Source organism: Ciconia boyciana, chromosome 2, assembly GCF_034638445.1.
Source record: "Ciconia boyciana chromosome 2, ASM3463844v1, whole genome shotgun sequence".
Lineage (NCBI taxonomy): Eukaryota > Metazoa > Chordata > Aves > Ciconiiformes > Ciconiidae > Ciconia > Ciconia boyciana.
The window spans coordinates 57,265,700-57,282,070 of NC_132935.1; the positions used below are offsets into that span (position 1 = coordinate 57,265,700).

Consider the following 16,371-nt stretch of genomic DNA (forward strand, 5'->3'; position numbering starts at 1 on the left):
GCCCGCCCCGCCGGCCGTTGCGGCCGTTGCGGCCGTTGCGGCCGTTGCGGCCGTTGCAGCCGTTGCAGCCGTTGCAGCCGTTGCAGCCGTCGGCCGCAGTCGGGCGATGCGGAAGAGTTCAGGTTTAGAGCTCGTGTTTGCGGCAGACGATTTGGGGTTTGGCGTGTCTCTCGTTTATGGCAGTGAAGCTATTACTTGTGTTTGTTTAAAGATACGGTTGTTTCCAGTGATGCCTTATCGGGCAGTTAATAAAGCTGATGCCTATATATTGTTTTGATTATCTTCGGAGGTCTTCAGGCTGCTGTTTGGTGCTAAGAGAAAAGTGATCCGGTGGTTGGGCATTTATTTAAAGGAATTCATAATGCATGGGTCTGTCTGTCCTCTGGATGAAGGTACGTAGGTCTGATCCTGGGCTTTTTCTGTGGGTGGGATTGCAGAATTCAGCAGGGTTAATATAAGAGATCTAATTCCTAACAACTCCCAGTGTAAACTTTTTTCCCCAACTTTTTTCATGTCTTTATTTGAAGTCACCACTATCCTGCGCAGCTTGCTTTCTCATTTTCCAATAGACTGCCTTGGAAATGGCAGCGGACAAGGACCGATGTGGTTCCCATGGGAAGAGGACGTTGGGAATCGTGTCTGCCTGCTTTGAGGTGGTGATCACGGGCAGTTCCCATTACTGGAGGACACGTAGGAATTAATTACTGTCCTCGGGGCTTGGTAGCACCGTAGCTAGAACCCATCCCATGGACTGGTCCTATACCCTGGCGCAGACCTGTGAAGAAGGGGTGGGGAGAAGGTGCCTGATAAAGAATCGCTGAGGCCAACAGCGCTGTTTCCTTAGCTGTTGAGGGTACTGGTGGTTTGGTTCCTCACAGCCATGTTTGTTTCTGCCTGATTCAGCAGTGGAGTGGAAATTTGGTTTCTTCATTTCCTTATTATTATTTGTTGCTGGCAGCAAATAGTAATTAAAAAAATCAACAGTGACTGCACTAGAGGAGAAGACTAGAAGGAAAAAATTCTTGGCAAATACTTGTAGTAAGAGGGAAAATTACGGAAAATTAATGAAACGAAACTATAAAATTCAGAATGAGTGGTGCTGGTTTTTATTACCTAGCCTTCCCTGTTGCGTCAGGAGTGAGTAAATTATGCCATGTAGAATCTGTTCATGCCTGAATTCACCCGTACCCACCACTTTGTGTGGAAGGGAGGCCACGTCTTCACAGGCTGTGGCTATTGCATTTGGAGTTCCTTGTAATTTAGGGCATGCTTCCCGAAAATCGAGCTCATCTTCAGGGATCTCCTGAGTCACTTCTGAAAACTCAGAAATTGGTCAACTCCAAAGTTTTTGATGGTGGTGGTGGAGGTCTCACTGACTGCATTTCACCTCCTCTTTGTGCAGGAGTGAAACTGCACAGCACTGAGGAAAGATGCTTCTGTTATCCTGTGGCTTTCTTTTCCATTCTCAGTTAATTTCAGATTTTTCTTCCTCTTTAAGAAGTGTCCTTTCTAATCCCTCCCTGCTCCCCCTCCAGGCTGTAGCCCTTAAGAGCAAGTGAGATGGAATAGCAGAGCAGTAATGCTCTTTTGTTTGCTTACAACTCATTTTATGAAAAATATTTTGTTTCTGTTGAACCGCACCCTTTGTCCTGACACAGCTGCTCTAACTGTGCTCTCCTTGCAAGCCAATGCTGTTGTTACTCGCTGGCTACTTCCAGCCCCTATTTTATTCAAAGAACCTGAAGATGTGCTGTGAAACCCAAATCATCCCAGCTGTATCCATCAAAGCTGTTTCTAGTGACGTGTTCTCAGGCAAAAACGTTTTCTTGTCTATATAGTAAGAAATGAGCTTTTCTGTGCACAAGTTACTCAGCAGAGGGGTTTTTGGTTATTGCTTTCAGAGACTTCTATCACTTTTTACAGGTAGAAAGTCAACAGAACAGAAAACTAGCATGTACAGGAGGCAAAGAAATCCTTAATTTTTCAGTTAGGCTTTTTTATTTCAATCAATAGTTTAACAAGTGCTTAAACTTCCCCGGCAGTGTAATCTGGAACATAGTTGAGAAGAAAAATATCTTCTATAACTTTACAAAAATAAAAAGATTTTTTTTTTTAAATCCTGCACTTTAAGCAAGCACACTCCAACTCAAGCAAGACAGACATTTTATCCTAAAATATGGACTTCTGTTCATAAAAATGACATTCTACCCCAGCGCAGCAGGCACAATATGTAAACGGTACAGAAACAGAGCGAGGACACTTGTTTTGATTTTTCTGATCCCTTTTGTCCTTTTTCTTAAATAGAATGTGTTAAAACAATTTGCCCAAGAACTTCTTTAGGTTACCATTTCTTCTGTCAGGTGGCTCCTTGAGTAGGGTATTACTGAGGGAAAAACTTTCACCTGTCCTGGCAACATTGGCAGTTATTGAAAATACCAACATTAATTGTTTCATTTGTTTAAAGCTTCTGCCTTTCAGTACAGGACAAATCACTTGGGTCTTCCACTGCTAAACCACTTCCAGCTTAAGTTCTTTAGCAGCCAGGGCTGCCAGCACATGAGGTCAGGCTGGAGAAATAAAATGAATGGAATATATTGTGTCACAAATATATAGGGTGCTGTGCAGCAGTTAATTTAGTGCATGATGAAACCAAAAGATCAAGGAAGCTTAGCTCCTAGTTCTGTGCCTGTAGCCTAGGAGAAGCCTTGCAGAGAACATGGATTGGCAAATAAACTGTGCACTCCGAAGACTTATATCATTGTCCAACTTGGCTTCTATTGGCTAACAGAAAAATAAAGAAAAAAATATATAGGCACAAGGAGGGAAGCTGGTGCAGCATATGCTAAGAACTCAGATCATAAAATTATGTTTCTGGTCAACACTACAAATAAACCAGGGGAGCCCCAAATCAGATTTCTGGTAATGCATTATGAAGGCCTTTTTCAAGTGCTTCCTTTTTAACTATCTCCAGGTGACAGAAAAAAAAATGCAGTTCTTGTATAATTTGTACATTGTGTCATGTTTGCATTCAGCGTAATGGTAAGCCTTGGAAAACCTAGATCTTTGCAAGTCTGTGATTCAAAACACAGTTGAGACATGAATGTGCTTTTTAGCGGTAAGAACTAGACAAGTCTTTCTCGTGAAACTGTTGCAATATTTCCAACATTAAGCAATTTACAGAGGAGCCACGAAGCACTAAAACTGTAGATCATTGCCCTGATGAATATAGAACATGGTGCTGTGGAGCTGTTCCTTTGCTCTCGGCTTCAATCCTGCATCACAAGCATGTGCAGATTTCAGCTGGGACTGAGCTGTGTGTGGCATTTGCATAGGGAAGGAACAGGGTCCAACAACTCCTAGCCATTGATACTTTTTCCAGAGATGAGACCACCTAACATGGAAACGGTCAATGGTGGTGGAAGAAGCTTGTCTGATGTGATCCGAGGACCATCACACCATACTCATCCTCATAAATAAAGACTAATGTGCATTCACTCATGCCACTGTGTCTCGAACAGAAGTCAGAAACAAAGCTAGTATTTGAAAGGACTTGTTTAACTATCTTGTAATAGCTCAGTAACTCAGTTGGAGATATACTGGTGTAAATCTGTTGAATAAAAAATTCAAGTCTAGCTAGAAAAAAACAAACTCCTTCCTGGTTCCTAGCTTCTCTTTCAGAGGCATCGTGTCTCCTTCTTGACCCTCTACTTAAAACTGTGCTCCCGATGCCTCCTGACCAGCAACTGATCCAGAACTGACACAAGTAGGTTTGACTTTGTGGAGCAGCAAACCATCAAGAAATGCTGATCAGAGCAGCTGTTGTTCATAGAGCTCGATTCATCATGGGGAGCTGGCTTTCAGCTCCTTCCAGCAGGCTGAAGGAGGATCTGATATCAGGTGGATGGATGAACACTTTCTCTGGTGACTACTGAGCCATCCTGAGCTCTGTTCCTGACTCCTAATGAGTTTTCTGTGACTTCTCATGTGTCTGAGGAAAAAATATGAAAGATGTGATCTGACCTGGCAGTGAGTCTATGATACTATTCCTTCTCCCCTTCCTCCTGCTGTCCCAAAACCAGGTGAATCTGAGGAAATTCACATCCAAGGCTGATACCAGCTGTCAAGAAGGCACAGACTTTGAGGAGGTAGGGAGCCTGAGCATAGCCCTTTGCTGCTTGAATGGCTTTTTCCTGATGTTTTTGCTAGCAAGGTCCATGCTGTCACTATGTTTTCCAACAATGCTTTTGCTATAGCAGACAGTATGGAGACTCACCTATGTAAAGCTGAAAGACCCTCATTCAAGACATACTTTTCCTATGATGCTGAAAATAACATACTAAACGCTTTTTTCTGCCATAGTACTGGACTGGGCAGCTAGAAGCTGCTGATATTGATGAAGAAACACTATGACCTTACTCCTTATGTTTCTTACGCAGGTTCCTGCTCCTGCGAGCCAAAACACGTGTGTGTATCAGTAAAAGCGACAGCCCAAATCCTGCAAGGTTAAGCCATGCCCTCAGCTCGCTCCCCATTAAAGCAGGGGAGCATGGTTCATCTATGAACTTGTACCTCCTTGCTGGCCTTAAATATCTCCCCTGCTGCCTCCAGAGTCTGCTCGGAGTCGCATCAGTGCGCACAAGGATGTATTTGTCACTGGGGAGAACCTGAGGGTTTTTCAGGGCAGGCTCTTGGTGAAGAACGCTCTGAGGGGCTGTGCCTATCCACCTTCCCAGCAGTGTCTCCCCAAACCAATGCCCTTTTAAGCTCGGTGAAACCATGGAGTGTGTTGGGACAGTCCAGCAAGGAGAAAAGGGAGGGGGCAGCTGCATTTGTGCAGCTCTTGCTCCTCCCTCTGGTAGCACTGGTCCAGTCTCTCTCTCAGATGGATGCGGGTCTGTTTCTGCCTGCTTTCTTGCTCTACTAGGGGCCATGGCGTCCTTGCTGCTGAAACCCTTTACTTGATCCTATTTAAGATCACATCACTAAACATACGCTGCTAAATAGGATTGCAGAACGTGTTAGACCCCACTTGCTTCTTTACTTTGTCCACCTGGCTGACACAAAATCCAAGGCACGAATACTGCACGCGGAGTATGTAAGGCCTCAGGAATACAAAAACAGAAGTCGTCCCTGCAGCGTTGTATCAGCAACTTACCTGTACTGTGTGCACCTGACAGAAAAATGCTTCTGTCTGGCTTTAAGGGGGCTTGGTTGTAACTGTTTGCTAGATACAAAGGGAGGCCTCAAAGCAATTACACAGCTAAGGAAAGTGAACAAGAAAATATTAAACCACTGGTTATTTTTACAACTTAATGATTGTAAAAATAGCTTAAATTACTTGGAATATTTTTGTAATTAGAGATATCAACCACTTAGCACTATCTAAATGGAGGGCTGTTGATTTGTTCTTTCTTTTTATGTTAGGAGCTGTGAGATCATGACAAGATAAATCTTTGTGGATTTCCTCCTTATATACATATCTACATCAGAGCTGTGAAGTCAGAGGGGGAAGCTGCTATCACAGTACTGGCACGACACCGAGCCCTTCCCCAGACATAAATTCTGATGAGAAACCCAGCGCTGGGGAGAAGAGTACCACAATGGTAAGATGGCAGAGACGACTGAAGCAGGATCATAATGTTCACCCCAGCAGTTAAAAAAAAAATATCAAAGGAGACCCCCTCCCTCCCCCCAAAAGTCTGCAGTCCTAAAGTGCAATTACTTTTGTGCAGTCATGTCAGGCCAGGGATCAGACTGGATGAAGTTCAAAGCACAAACATCAAACGAGTGCTGTTTGGGATTCGAGGAGGAGGGGGGAAGTAAGGAAAAGAACAACAGTTCTCAGGCATTCAAGTGCATCAAGAAAATAAATGTCCTTTTCTTTCAGAAGAAAAACAACCCCCAGTCTGGTGGAATCCTGGCTTTGTAGTCATGAAAAATAACTTTTTTTCACTTCTAGCTGAGAATGTCCCAATATGACACAGTACAAATAAACAACGCCAAAGCAAGAGCTGGGGTGCTGGGATATTTTTCTGGTGCCCTGCTGCTATACAGCCTTATTTTATTCTCCTCTGGTGACTCTTCAGATCTGGGTACTGATGAAGCGCACTGAATTAAAGGCATCTGGTAGGAAGTGGCTCTCTTCTCCGGTCGGTCGGGGCTGGACCCGTCGCTTGGTCTCTGGCCGTTATACAGCAAGTACCTGCCCCGGGCATCCTGCTCCATTTTGAAGATTTCATACTCCGTGTGAGGTAGGCGGATGCCAAGCGCGATGCAGCCGTTTGTGTGGGTGACATCTTGCTGAACCCCAACTTGCCAGGACCCCTGTGCTCCGCACTCGTTCCCGTTGAAGACATTGAGCAGAGAGGCTGTGGATATATCCATGGGAGTGACCTTCATGTGATTCACTGCGAGAGAGGAAGAGAGGAGCTATCAGCAGAGGGACGCAAACAAAATCAAAGACAATGTGCAGATTGGGGTGTACCTGTGAAATCAGAATTGTCTCTCCTTGTTCATTCTAAAATTGATTTTTTTATATTGCAGGTGTGGCCAGCGAATCTATTTGCATCATTTTATGTCTTTGACGTAATTGCTTCTCACACAGAACACAAACACACAAACTCAGTTGAAGAAAACCTGATGGCCACATATCTCAGTCAGAGATTAAGCAGAGCTTTTCATAAATTCCAGACAATCTTTTATAGATAAAGCCTGGTTGGTTATATTGGAGATAGCTAAAAGAGGAAACAATAAAACTTTACTCATGTTTTATTACCATCCATGTTAATCCATAAGTAGGGCTGCTTATAATGTATTTTTCGTCATTTTTTTAACACGTTACCTTGTAAAGCTAATGAAATAATTAGTTCCGGTTGGAAATTTTGGAAAGTACCACAGATGCATTATCCTCCTATATTACCTGTCCATGAATTATAAAGTATTGCTGAACTACAGAGAGATGCTTTTTCTCATCTCTAAACAGTGGCTGCAGCTTGCAGTATCAAACGCAGAGGTGCTGCAGCTTCTACAGTTCCAAGCTGCCTGTATTTCAAAGGAGCTGAAGGCACATAAAGTTTTATTTTTCAGCCAAGTTTAAAGTTGGCAAAAGCCAAATTGAATGAGCCTATGGAAGCTGAATAGAGATTATTCCTGGTGTGCGTTTTACACTGTATATCAAGAAAAGGGGGTCTGAATGGATCAATACTGACCAAAACAGAAGGAATAACCGGTCCTCATGCCTCCCAACACACCAAAATCCCAAATTCTCTTGCAGGTCATTAACAGCTTATATGTCTTTTTATAGTAAGATTTGTTGGGAGTTTTATTCTGGGGTTTTATAAACAGATATTTGACTCAATGGCTTTACAGTTCACATTATTTGTCCTAGCTGGTGTAAAAAGTCATCTATACAAAGTGAACCTAAAAGTTTTACCAAAGCCAAATTAGTGACCTTGTAGTGAGGTAAATTGGCATACCATAAACCAGAAATTCAAGCAAAAACTGGATTTCACCCCAGGGGCTGAGCTGGAACATGCTGCATGCAGCTGTAAAGAGCAGAAGCTCTGACAGGCAAGGGTATCTCCTGCCTCCTATGAAAATCACAGATTAGTAAATTATTTCTTATAGTTAGATGCTTTACTAAATTGAAGCCATGCAAGAAGCTGTATGTTTCTCACATGGTAACTGAAATAAGGAGGAGAAGAGCCCACAGAGTGCTTGGGGCTTCCAGAGGCTCTGCTGGGGCTGGCACCATGGCAGGACATCGCGTTTTGGAGATGTTTGCTTATGTGAGTGGTTAAAGCCACTGAGCTCTTTCTAAGCAGGGTCCTACGGGGCTGTTTGCACAGGAAGGCTTCTCAGTTGCAGGGACCCGGGTGGCATCACCACTGACTGCTGCTTCCCAAAGTACCCGAGGGCTTTCGGTTAGATACATCTAGTGGTCACTGTGGTGGGATTAATCAGAGCTGTCTTTAGGGACATCCTTACTTGCTCTAGAGCCCCTTGGAAGCTGATTAAAAGACACATTCTGCTGCTGTATCTGTCTTCATCAGAAAATGATTTATACCACATATGACCTGAAATGCCTTCAGAAGGTGCTTTTTCCTCTCTAGTGAAAGAGCCGTAGGACACAGATCTAATCTCATCCACTTTGCTTAGATGCTTGAAGTCTGGCCACTGGACTCCAAGACTTAGTGATGCGAAATCTTATTTTCTTGTGCTGTACTTAAAGATCTCTGCCTCAAATGAGTATTGCTTCAGTGGTGCGAAATACTGTGCAGCTGTAAAGTTTGGCTCGGCATTCACGCAGCGCCTAAGAACTTCCCAAGAAATGACTAACTCCTGAAAATGACAGAATGAAATCATCAGCAACCAAATTGTTATGAGCGAACTCTGCTCTGGTCCATAACTACGTGACCACCTCCGCCCCCAGTGTAGCAAGCCACTCTACCTTTGAACACAAACTCCGTGCCACCCATCACTTTGGATGAGTGCACTCCCCGGCTGTAGCGTCCCTTGGCGTAGATGGTGAAGGTGGGGTGCTTGCAGATGGGGTCGGAATAGTGGTAGTAGTGACCTTCCCAGGTGTTGTTGTTGTCGTGGAAGATGAAGTGCCGAGTGAGGAAGAGGACCTCTGGTCGCACCTCGCAGCGCTGGCTCACCCACTCTCCGTGTAGCCCTATAGTCAGATCTGCCTTGGGGGGTAAGATGGGAGGATGGTGCTCGTCCGACCGGTAGATGATTCTGCACGCGATGCACGTGCGGTCGTGGTTCTGAAACGAAGCAGAGAGAAACCCTCGTTAGGCATTATTCATGATAGAGTGCAATGAATCAGGCTGTCCGTTTCATGTTGAAGTGACACCAGCTTAACATTTTAAGGAATACGTTATTTCTTATCTTTTAAATGTTCTCCTGCAGATTCTCAACCTTCAAAGCACCTGAAACATGGCCCCATTTGGTTTTGTATGTATAAGACTGCACAGCAGGAGCGGAGTTAGGAGATTAATTCCCTCATCTGCATTTCTCTGAAATGAACATTTTAGTTCAGCTTTTTATTGGATCTAGAAAAGGCTGACTTTATCCTTCAAATCATACAAGAACCTGGCAGATGGTAATTTACTATGGTAGGGACCTGGCAACTCTTGTGTTAGAAACGAGTACATTTGCTGAGCTCTTATTTTGCATCTGTCTTCCTTTTAGTTGTTAACTTTGGGTACCGTAGATGGACACGGGTGTCCTAAGTACATTTTTCAGTTGGGTACCAGCATGGGAGAACGATAACCAGCTATTTTAAACTTTTTCAGCTTTTCTGAGCCTTAACGCAAGCTTGTGAAACGTACAGTATGGCCAGCTGCTGCCAGACATGGTGAAAGCTTTATGGCCCTCTCCAGCGGGAACGGGGTCCATGCTGCCTGCTGGGCTCCACGGCGGCTCACTGCTGTGAGCCAAGCACCAGCCTCAAGCAGCCGGGTACCCCCAGCCCTGTCCGTGAGCACCGGGGGTGTCTTACGAGGGGTGTGCAGGCTCCGAGCCCGGGGCAGGAGGGGAGGGAATTCCACACTGAGGCTGCCACCTCCTGACATCAGAAACTGAAACTACGGAGACCCATACGTTGTTCCTAAGGCTAACTGTTTCTGCCTCTGCAAGGTTTTCTCTTGTTGTCAGAAGAGTTTGGCCTAGCTATTCTCTTTTCAAACTGTTTTTTTCACTTTTTAAATGGCAAGAGAGATGGCAGCTTTAGCATTTGTCTCTGCTCTGCTAAACCTTGAAGTAAATTTTATGGACCAATAAAGGATTACAAAACTGATTTTTTAGGTCACTTCATTTATGAAAAATAATTAGATCAAGAAGAATCAATGCCACCCCGCAAGATGTGTTTTCTGTTTCACTAGTGTTTTCTGTTTCACTAGTGCCTGTTTTGGGTTGGCGATGTGCTGTTTGTTTACATCTTGGGATCTCTAGTCGGCTGGTGATGTGCAGAGGGGCTGCGATCTGAGCTGTAAGCATGCTTATACTCAGAGTGAAAGGCAAGGACCATACAGACGGCTTGTCCCTTCATCTTTCAAGGACATTTGATCCTTCCTGGAGAGAGGAGGATGCACTGGGTGGGTTACTCACATCCACCTTGTTCAAGCTGCGAGGTGTTTTCCCGAGGCGCAATTCAGAGTGCACCGAGTTAAGAGCTGAAGCTCCCCACGCACCATCGGGGAGACAGATCTATACAAATACCTTTTCTTTGTGCCCCTTTCCAGCCCTCTTTTCTGACATCACTCTGAGCTCCCTCCGTAACGTAAATGCTCATATTGATCTCTCGTACTTCAAAGTCCACATGAGCTGCTATAGAGTCAGCATTTCTTCACTCACTGCCTTCAGCTCACCACACACTTTAGGAGTGACATTTACACAACCTTCATTAGTGCCCTGAGTTTCTCCAATAATATGACCGTAGGTAGCCTCAGAGAATCAACATACAACTCCCACAGTATATCCCTTTTACACATATTAAACAGGGTTTATATTTGCCCCCACCCCAGCCCAGACAGACACCAAAAGTCAGTGAAATCAATGAAAAGTCTGCTACTCTACATCCCTGGGATGTAGAATAATGGTCTGCGTGCAAAATAACTATAAATGATGTAACTCAGGTTGACCTGAACCAGTGCTGGCCAACAGCCCCACTTTGAGGAGGAAGGCGGTTGGACTTGCTGACCTCCAGGGGGTCTTTCCACCCCAAAACACATTGGGGTCTTCTGGGAACCACGCGTCAGCACGCTATTACTGTGGATGCAGTTCTTTCCAACTGTGGAGCTTGTTAACTAATTTTAAGATACATTTTTCAGCTAAATTCTGCAAGCACGTACAAGAGCCATCAGTATCTTAGTGAAAATACAAAGAACATTTAATTGAGTAATTTAACTGCAACTGGTGAAGTTAGCACAGGTTTGTGCTGTAGTAACTGACAGCAGAGGCTGGTGCAAAACATCTGGTTCTCCTGAACACTGAAAGCACATATGACGCATAAGGACCATGGAACTGAGCCATTTTCTGAAATTGCAAGTTTCAGTTTGGATTTTCTGATGGTCAAGAGAGGAACCAAGATCCAGTTATGTTTCCTATTTTGCTCTAGATTTCTTGTGTGATCTTCCTGTGTAACTTAAGCTCATTTCACAGACACACAGACAATTACAGCTCTTCTGTTTGGGACAGGACTGGTAGAAGGCTAAATATAGACACTGAGCTGTCAGAAAGCAGACAGAAATTTCAGGGACCTGGATGTGATTAAAAATAAAATAATAATAATTCTTATTAAAAAATGTGTGTAGCTCTATTCCTGAAACAAACCTTCAAACACAATCTGACAGAAGTCCAGTGTCTACCTTCCTCTTGCCTGCAATAAAAATCTCACCAGGTTTCATCTGCAAGCTTGTTTGGGACTTAGGAAATGGGTCTGTTGAATCCCTAGCTCTCTTCAGAGGACGTCAGTCATTTTCTCCAGAAAGTGGTCTGGTTTTGTCATGGTTTAATCCCAGCCGGCAACTAAGCACCACCCAGCTGCTCACTCACTCCCCCCATGATGGGAGGGGGGAGAGAATTGGAAGGATAAAAGTGAGAAAACTCGTGGGTTGAGATGAAGACAGTTTAATAGGGAAAGCAAAAGCTGCGCATGCAAGCAAAGCAAAACAAGGAATTCATTCACTGCTTCCCATGGGCAGGCAGGTGTTCAGCCATCTCCAGGAAAGCAGGGCTCCGTCACGTGTAACTGAGACTTGGGAAGACAAATGCCGTCACTCCAAACGTCTCCCCCTTCCTTCTTCTTCCCCAGCTTTATACGCTGAGCATGATGTCGTATGGTATGGAATGTCCCTTTGGGCAGTTGGGGTCAGCTGTCCCAGCCGTGTCCCCTCCCAGCTTCTTGTGCCCCCCCAGCCTACTCGCTGGTGGGGTGGGGTGAGGAGCAGAAAAGGCCTTGACCCTGTGTAAGCACTGCTCAGCAATAACGAAAACATCCCTGTGTTATCAACATTATTCTCATCCTAAATCCAAAACACAGCACTATACCAGCCACTAGAAAGAAAATTAACTCTAGCCCAGCCAAAACCAGGACAGGTTTACTGGGTGGTTTGCAGCTCAGGGTTGCTGGGGGGCAGATGACTTATAAATGGCTAGGAAACGGGTTGGTGCTGGGGAAAGGTGGAGACTGCCTTGGCACATCTCAGGCAGCAGCAGAGCCACCCCATTTCCCTTCAGCTCCAGCCATGAAGGGGGATACCAGAAACCGAGCATCTGCCCTGTCCCAGGCAGCACTGCTGGTGCTGCAAGAAAACTGTTGGATGAGGTGTGCGATTCCGTTCACTGCCAACCAAAGCACCGAAGAAGTACACATTTTTGACGTGTAATAGAAATAACACTTTGTCTTCTTGGAGATCAACATCCAAAAGGTGCCACCACTGCCTTGCACAGACACCTGCAGTGATCCAGGCCGAGGGGTTGCTCTGTGGAAGATGCTGGTGTCTATCAAGCACTCATTTCTCCAGCATGGCTGTCCCGCCATGGGGCAGACTGGCGTCACTAACACTTTAAGGGCTAATAAACTGCACTGATGACAGTAACTTTATTGCTGTGATTGCCCCACTTGCATGAAGTGAAGCAAGAAAGCAAGGAATAGAGAGTGTTGTAAAACTAAACATAACTTATATAAGCTGAACTGGTCAATAGTAGGAGACAATTTCTGCTAAAATTCCCTTTTCTATTGAAGTGAAGTTGAAAGCTTTTATGATCTCTCAGAGGAGACCCTGGCAGAGCAGCATGGGCCAGCCTGGGTGGTTTGGTTTATTCACATTTCCCTCTCAGGATCCTGTCCTCCACAATCAGTTTGTTAGCCAAGGCAATTCGACCTGGGAACTAGTGGTTTCTGTTGCCCTTGTTCAAAATCTGAAGAAAAACAAACAGAAACCCAGCCTGTTGTCTTCTTGGTCACCCTTGGCTGTTTGTGGGATTCCTCTGTTGTTTCTCAGGTCTAGTGAATGGACAAGAAGGAGGTCTGGAATCAGTCCTATTTGCAGTAACATTATTTTTTTTACTTGTTTTGACCAGGAAGGACTATCAAGCATAAATGTTCTTTTTGCCATTTTTCTAGCAGTGATTTTAGGTTTCTTCTCTCCTCTTACAACATTAAAAACCATGGGTATTATAAGTCAAGGGTCTGACACTGGGTAGGGAGTATTATCATTGTTCAATGTCTTCTCCATCGTACTGGGAGTGTAGAAGGTGCAGACTGGTCACACCTGCGGCTGCTTAGTCCTTTGGCTGTGGCCAGCAGCAGATTGGGCAGAGAAAGGTCCACGGAGCTCCATGGTGGAAAAAAATTTGTAAGTGCAAGCAGCCCCTTTCTCCTTATCAGGGGTGGGTTCATGTCTTGAGGCACAAGGAGGAGTTACTTCCCAAAACTTACAAAACCCATGCAGTGCGGCTATGCTGGCTGCCATTACACTGTGAGTGGAGGTGACTCCTTGGGCAAACTCAAGGAAGGGCCAAGTTAACTCACAGAAGTCGAAGTGAAGTTTAGCAGTATAAACACTTATCTATAGCTCATCTGGCTCTTTGGCCTCTGTGGTCTGTATCTTGAACTGCTGTAACTCTGTGCAGCCCTTCTAATGCCAAAGGCTTTGCACCAGCTCTGAAGGTCTGGCCAACTGCACTGCTCCGAAATGTCCAGCCTGCCTGCCTTCGAGTTACTGACCATGTGCCCAGATGAAGGGGCTGAGGTGAACGGGCACTTTTTGCAACAAACAGGGAGCAGGACAGGGAGCGGCTGGGGTGGTGAGGGGGAAGCAGAAGTATCCCTTCACAGGCTGGCTCAGGTACCTCATACGGACGTACCCTGAACACATTGCTTCCCTGAGACCAGCACTTGAATCTAAGCCTACTTAAACCTTTTTTTTGCTGTGATAATATCTTTCACAGAGTTATGAACTTCTTAGTGGAAGGATATGCCACATGTAAACTCCCTCACTACAATTTTTGTCCAAGTAATGGACGAGAGAAAGATCTGGTTTTGTTATGAGGCAATTGGACTTAATTATGGAGTAATTTATGTTTAACAATTGACTGTATTTTTCACTGTTGCTTTTTCAGGTTGGCTGCTCTTGGCTCTTAATTACACTAGCTAAGGCCTTGCAAATCACTCCCTTTCCATGTGTCTCAGGGAAAGATTCTTTTCTAAAAACAGACATTCAAAGAAAATAGGGAACAGAGGCAGAGGACATTTGAGTCCAAACACGATTAAGTACTCTCTAATAAAAAGCTCATTTGGGCATGACATAGACTAAAAAGCAATAAAACGAGCAGTGGACAGGATGAACATCTGCTCTATGTTTGGATTATCTTAGGTGTACAGTGGAGTATTTTTAATAGCAGGGTCTTGCTAGAAGGACCAGCCCCTGAAATGGCTGCTGCCCAATGACTGGAAGATCCCTTCCCATGAAGGGTGCCTCCTTGCAGCTCTGCAATGCCAAATCGACGGTGCCGCAACTCCTCACCCTCCCGGCTGTTTCTCTAAAGCCAATTTCTGAATTAATCCATGAGGCCATGTGGGCTGAAATAACCTGAATTTCTGGCTGGAAACTCTGTTCTTGTAGTCAGGGAGAAAATAGTATGTGATCTGAAAATTTCCACCAACATTTTTCCTTATCCCTCCCTCCTGCTGCCTCAGCTGAAGTGGTAACAGGGCCAGGGAGCTCTTGAAGCCAAGCAGGGAGGTTTCTAATAAAAAAAGCAAACAAGGATGAGGTTCCTTGATCTTTTTCCCAATTGCTGTGGATAGTCAGAAACATAAACCCTCTCAGCATAGTTTAATTTTCTCTTAAGTTCTACGGGATTCTATGGCTGCCTAGGACTAATTTGCCTCTAATCAATTCATAGTGTTTTTTATGGCCCAGGCCAAAAAACTATCACGCAACTGGGATGCTCTCCGAGCAATGGTGAAATGAACTGAGTAACACATAGAAAGATCTTTTTGGAAGGTGTTCTAGGTTTTTTTGAACACCTTTGTATTTTGATGCTGTTGTTATAGAATAAGACATCTATGGACCAAACCCTTTTCAAAATGTACAGAAAATCTACCCTTTCCTTATGGTTCAAGCAGAAGCTGAAATCAATGCTTACTATCAAGGAGAGGACCTGCAGGATATACTGCAAGTTGTATTTAGGGACAAAACAAACAAGCACTAATAGTAAAGAGGAGGCTGAAAATATAGTTATTTTCAACTAAACACCTTGTTCATACATATTTGCTCTCTCCCGTATCTATCTATTTATTCTTTATATCCTGAAAATATGTCTGTATCTCAATCAAAAAATTTTAAACAACTATTTGTCTGAAACAGCTCAAATTGTAACTCAAACCTTATCTTGTAGAATTACAACAGATGACTATTCTGATATTTGGCTATTTACATAATGGAAAATTAACATTATCTCAAGTATAACTTACTGCTTTTTAAGGGAAGATTCACTGGTCAGACTACTTAGAGTCTGAGACATGCAGTGCATTCTTAGCAGAACAGACTGAAAAGTTAATGTGATATTTTTCATTAGATTTTATTTTAAAAAGGACATGGGAAAATATCTCATTGAGTATACACAGTCTGGAGGAAGAGAGATACAAAGCAAAATTTTGTTTTCTGGTATTCAATTTTTCTCTGAAAAGCACATGTTTCTCTTCAAAAAATGAGAAAAGCATTTTTAGGGGATTTTTTTTGGTATTTTTAATGGAGAATTTTGACCGTTTTCTGACAGGCTCTCTCTGTCATCTTTTATAGTCGCAGATAGTTGTTATTTTACCAGACCAGACACATTAAGAAGACAAAAGCATAGAAAGCAGCAATGTGTAGTAAGCTCCTAAACCATCCAAAAATACGGCAACTCCTGTTCTAGGAGGCCTGGTGTTGGGGCAGACATGGGACTGCTGCTGTTTCGAGCTGACCTGGGCTAAGGAAAAGCAGTGAACAATTCTGAGAAGTGGTGAATCCAATTAGTTTTCTCAGTAGCAGTTTGTTTTACACCTGCAAGGTCTGTAAACTTGCATGAAATTACACAGCGGTTTCCCAATGTAATTTGGGAAATCATCTCTCCTTCCCTTTTTACCTGGAGCCACTGGACAGTGGATGCATCCGTCCTATACCTGAACCTGGTTAAGAGATTAAAGTATCAGCTATGCCTCAGCACGACGGAAAAGCACATGCTCTTTGCAATCAGCTGTGCCACCTTTGGACTCCTCCTCACTATCCTCTTCCCCCCCCAGCAATGCCAGTGTCAAACCAAAACCCAACCCGAAACCCTTGGCAGAGCAGTGGCTTCTTTCTGTAATGCCTC

General features: G+C 44.1%; 1 protein-coding gene across 1 annotated transcript in view; it reads right to left on the reverse strand.

The window, feature by feature from the left end:
* Nucleotides 1-1,998: 1,998 nt before the first annotated feature.
* Nucleotides 1,999-16,371, reverse strand: part of APCDD1 (APC down-regulated 1) — a 33,402-nt gene continuing 19,029 nt past the window's right edge. The window contains exons 4-5 of the mRNA XM_072852758.1: nucleotides 8,450-8,771; nucleotides 1,999-6,407 (exon numbers count right to left, since the gene is read on the reverse strand). Of these exons, the coding sequence (XP_072708859.1) occupies nucleotides 5,956-6,407; nucleotides 8,450-8,771 (774 nt within the window). The 3' untranslated portion in view covers nucleotides 1,999-5,955. The remainder of the gene's footprint in view (nucleotides 6,408-8,449; nucleotides 8,772-16,371) is intronic.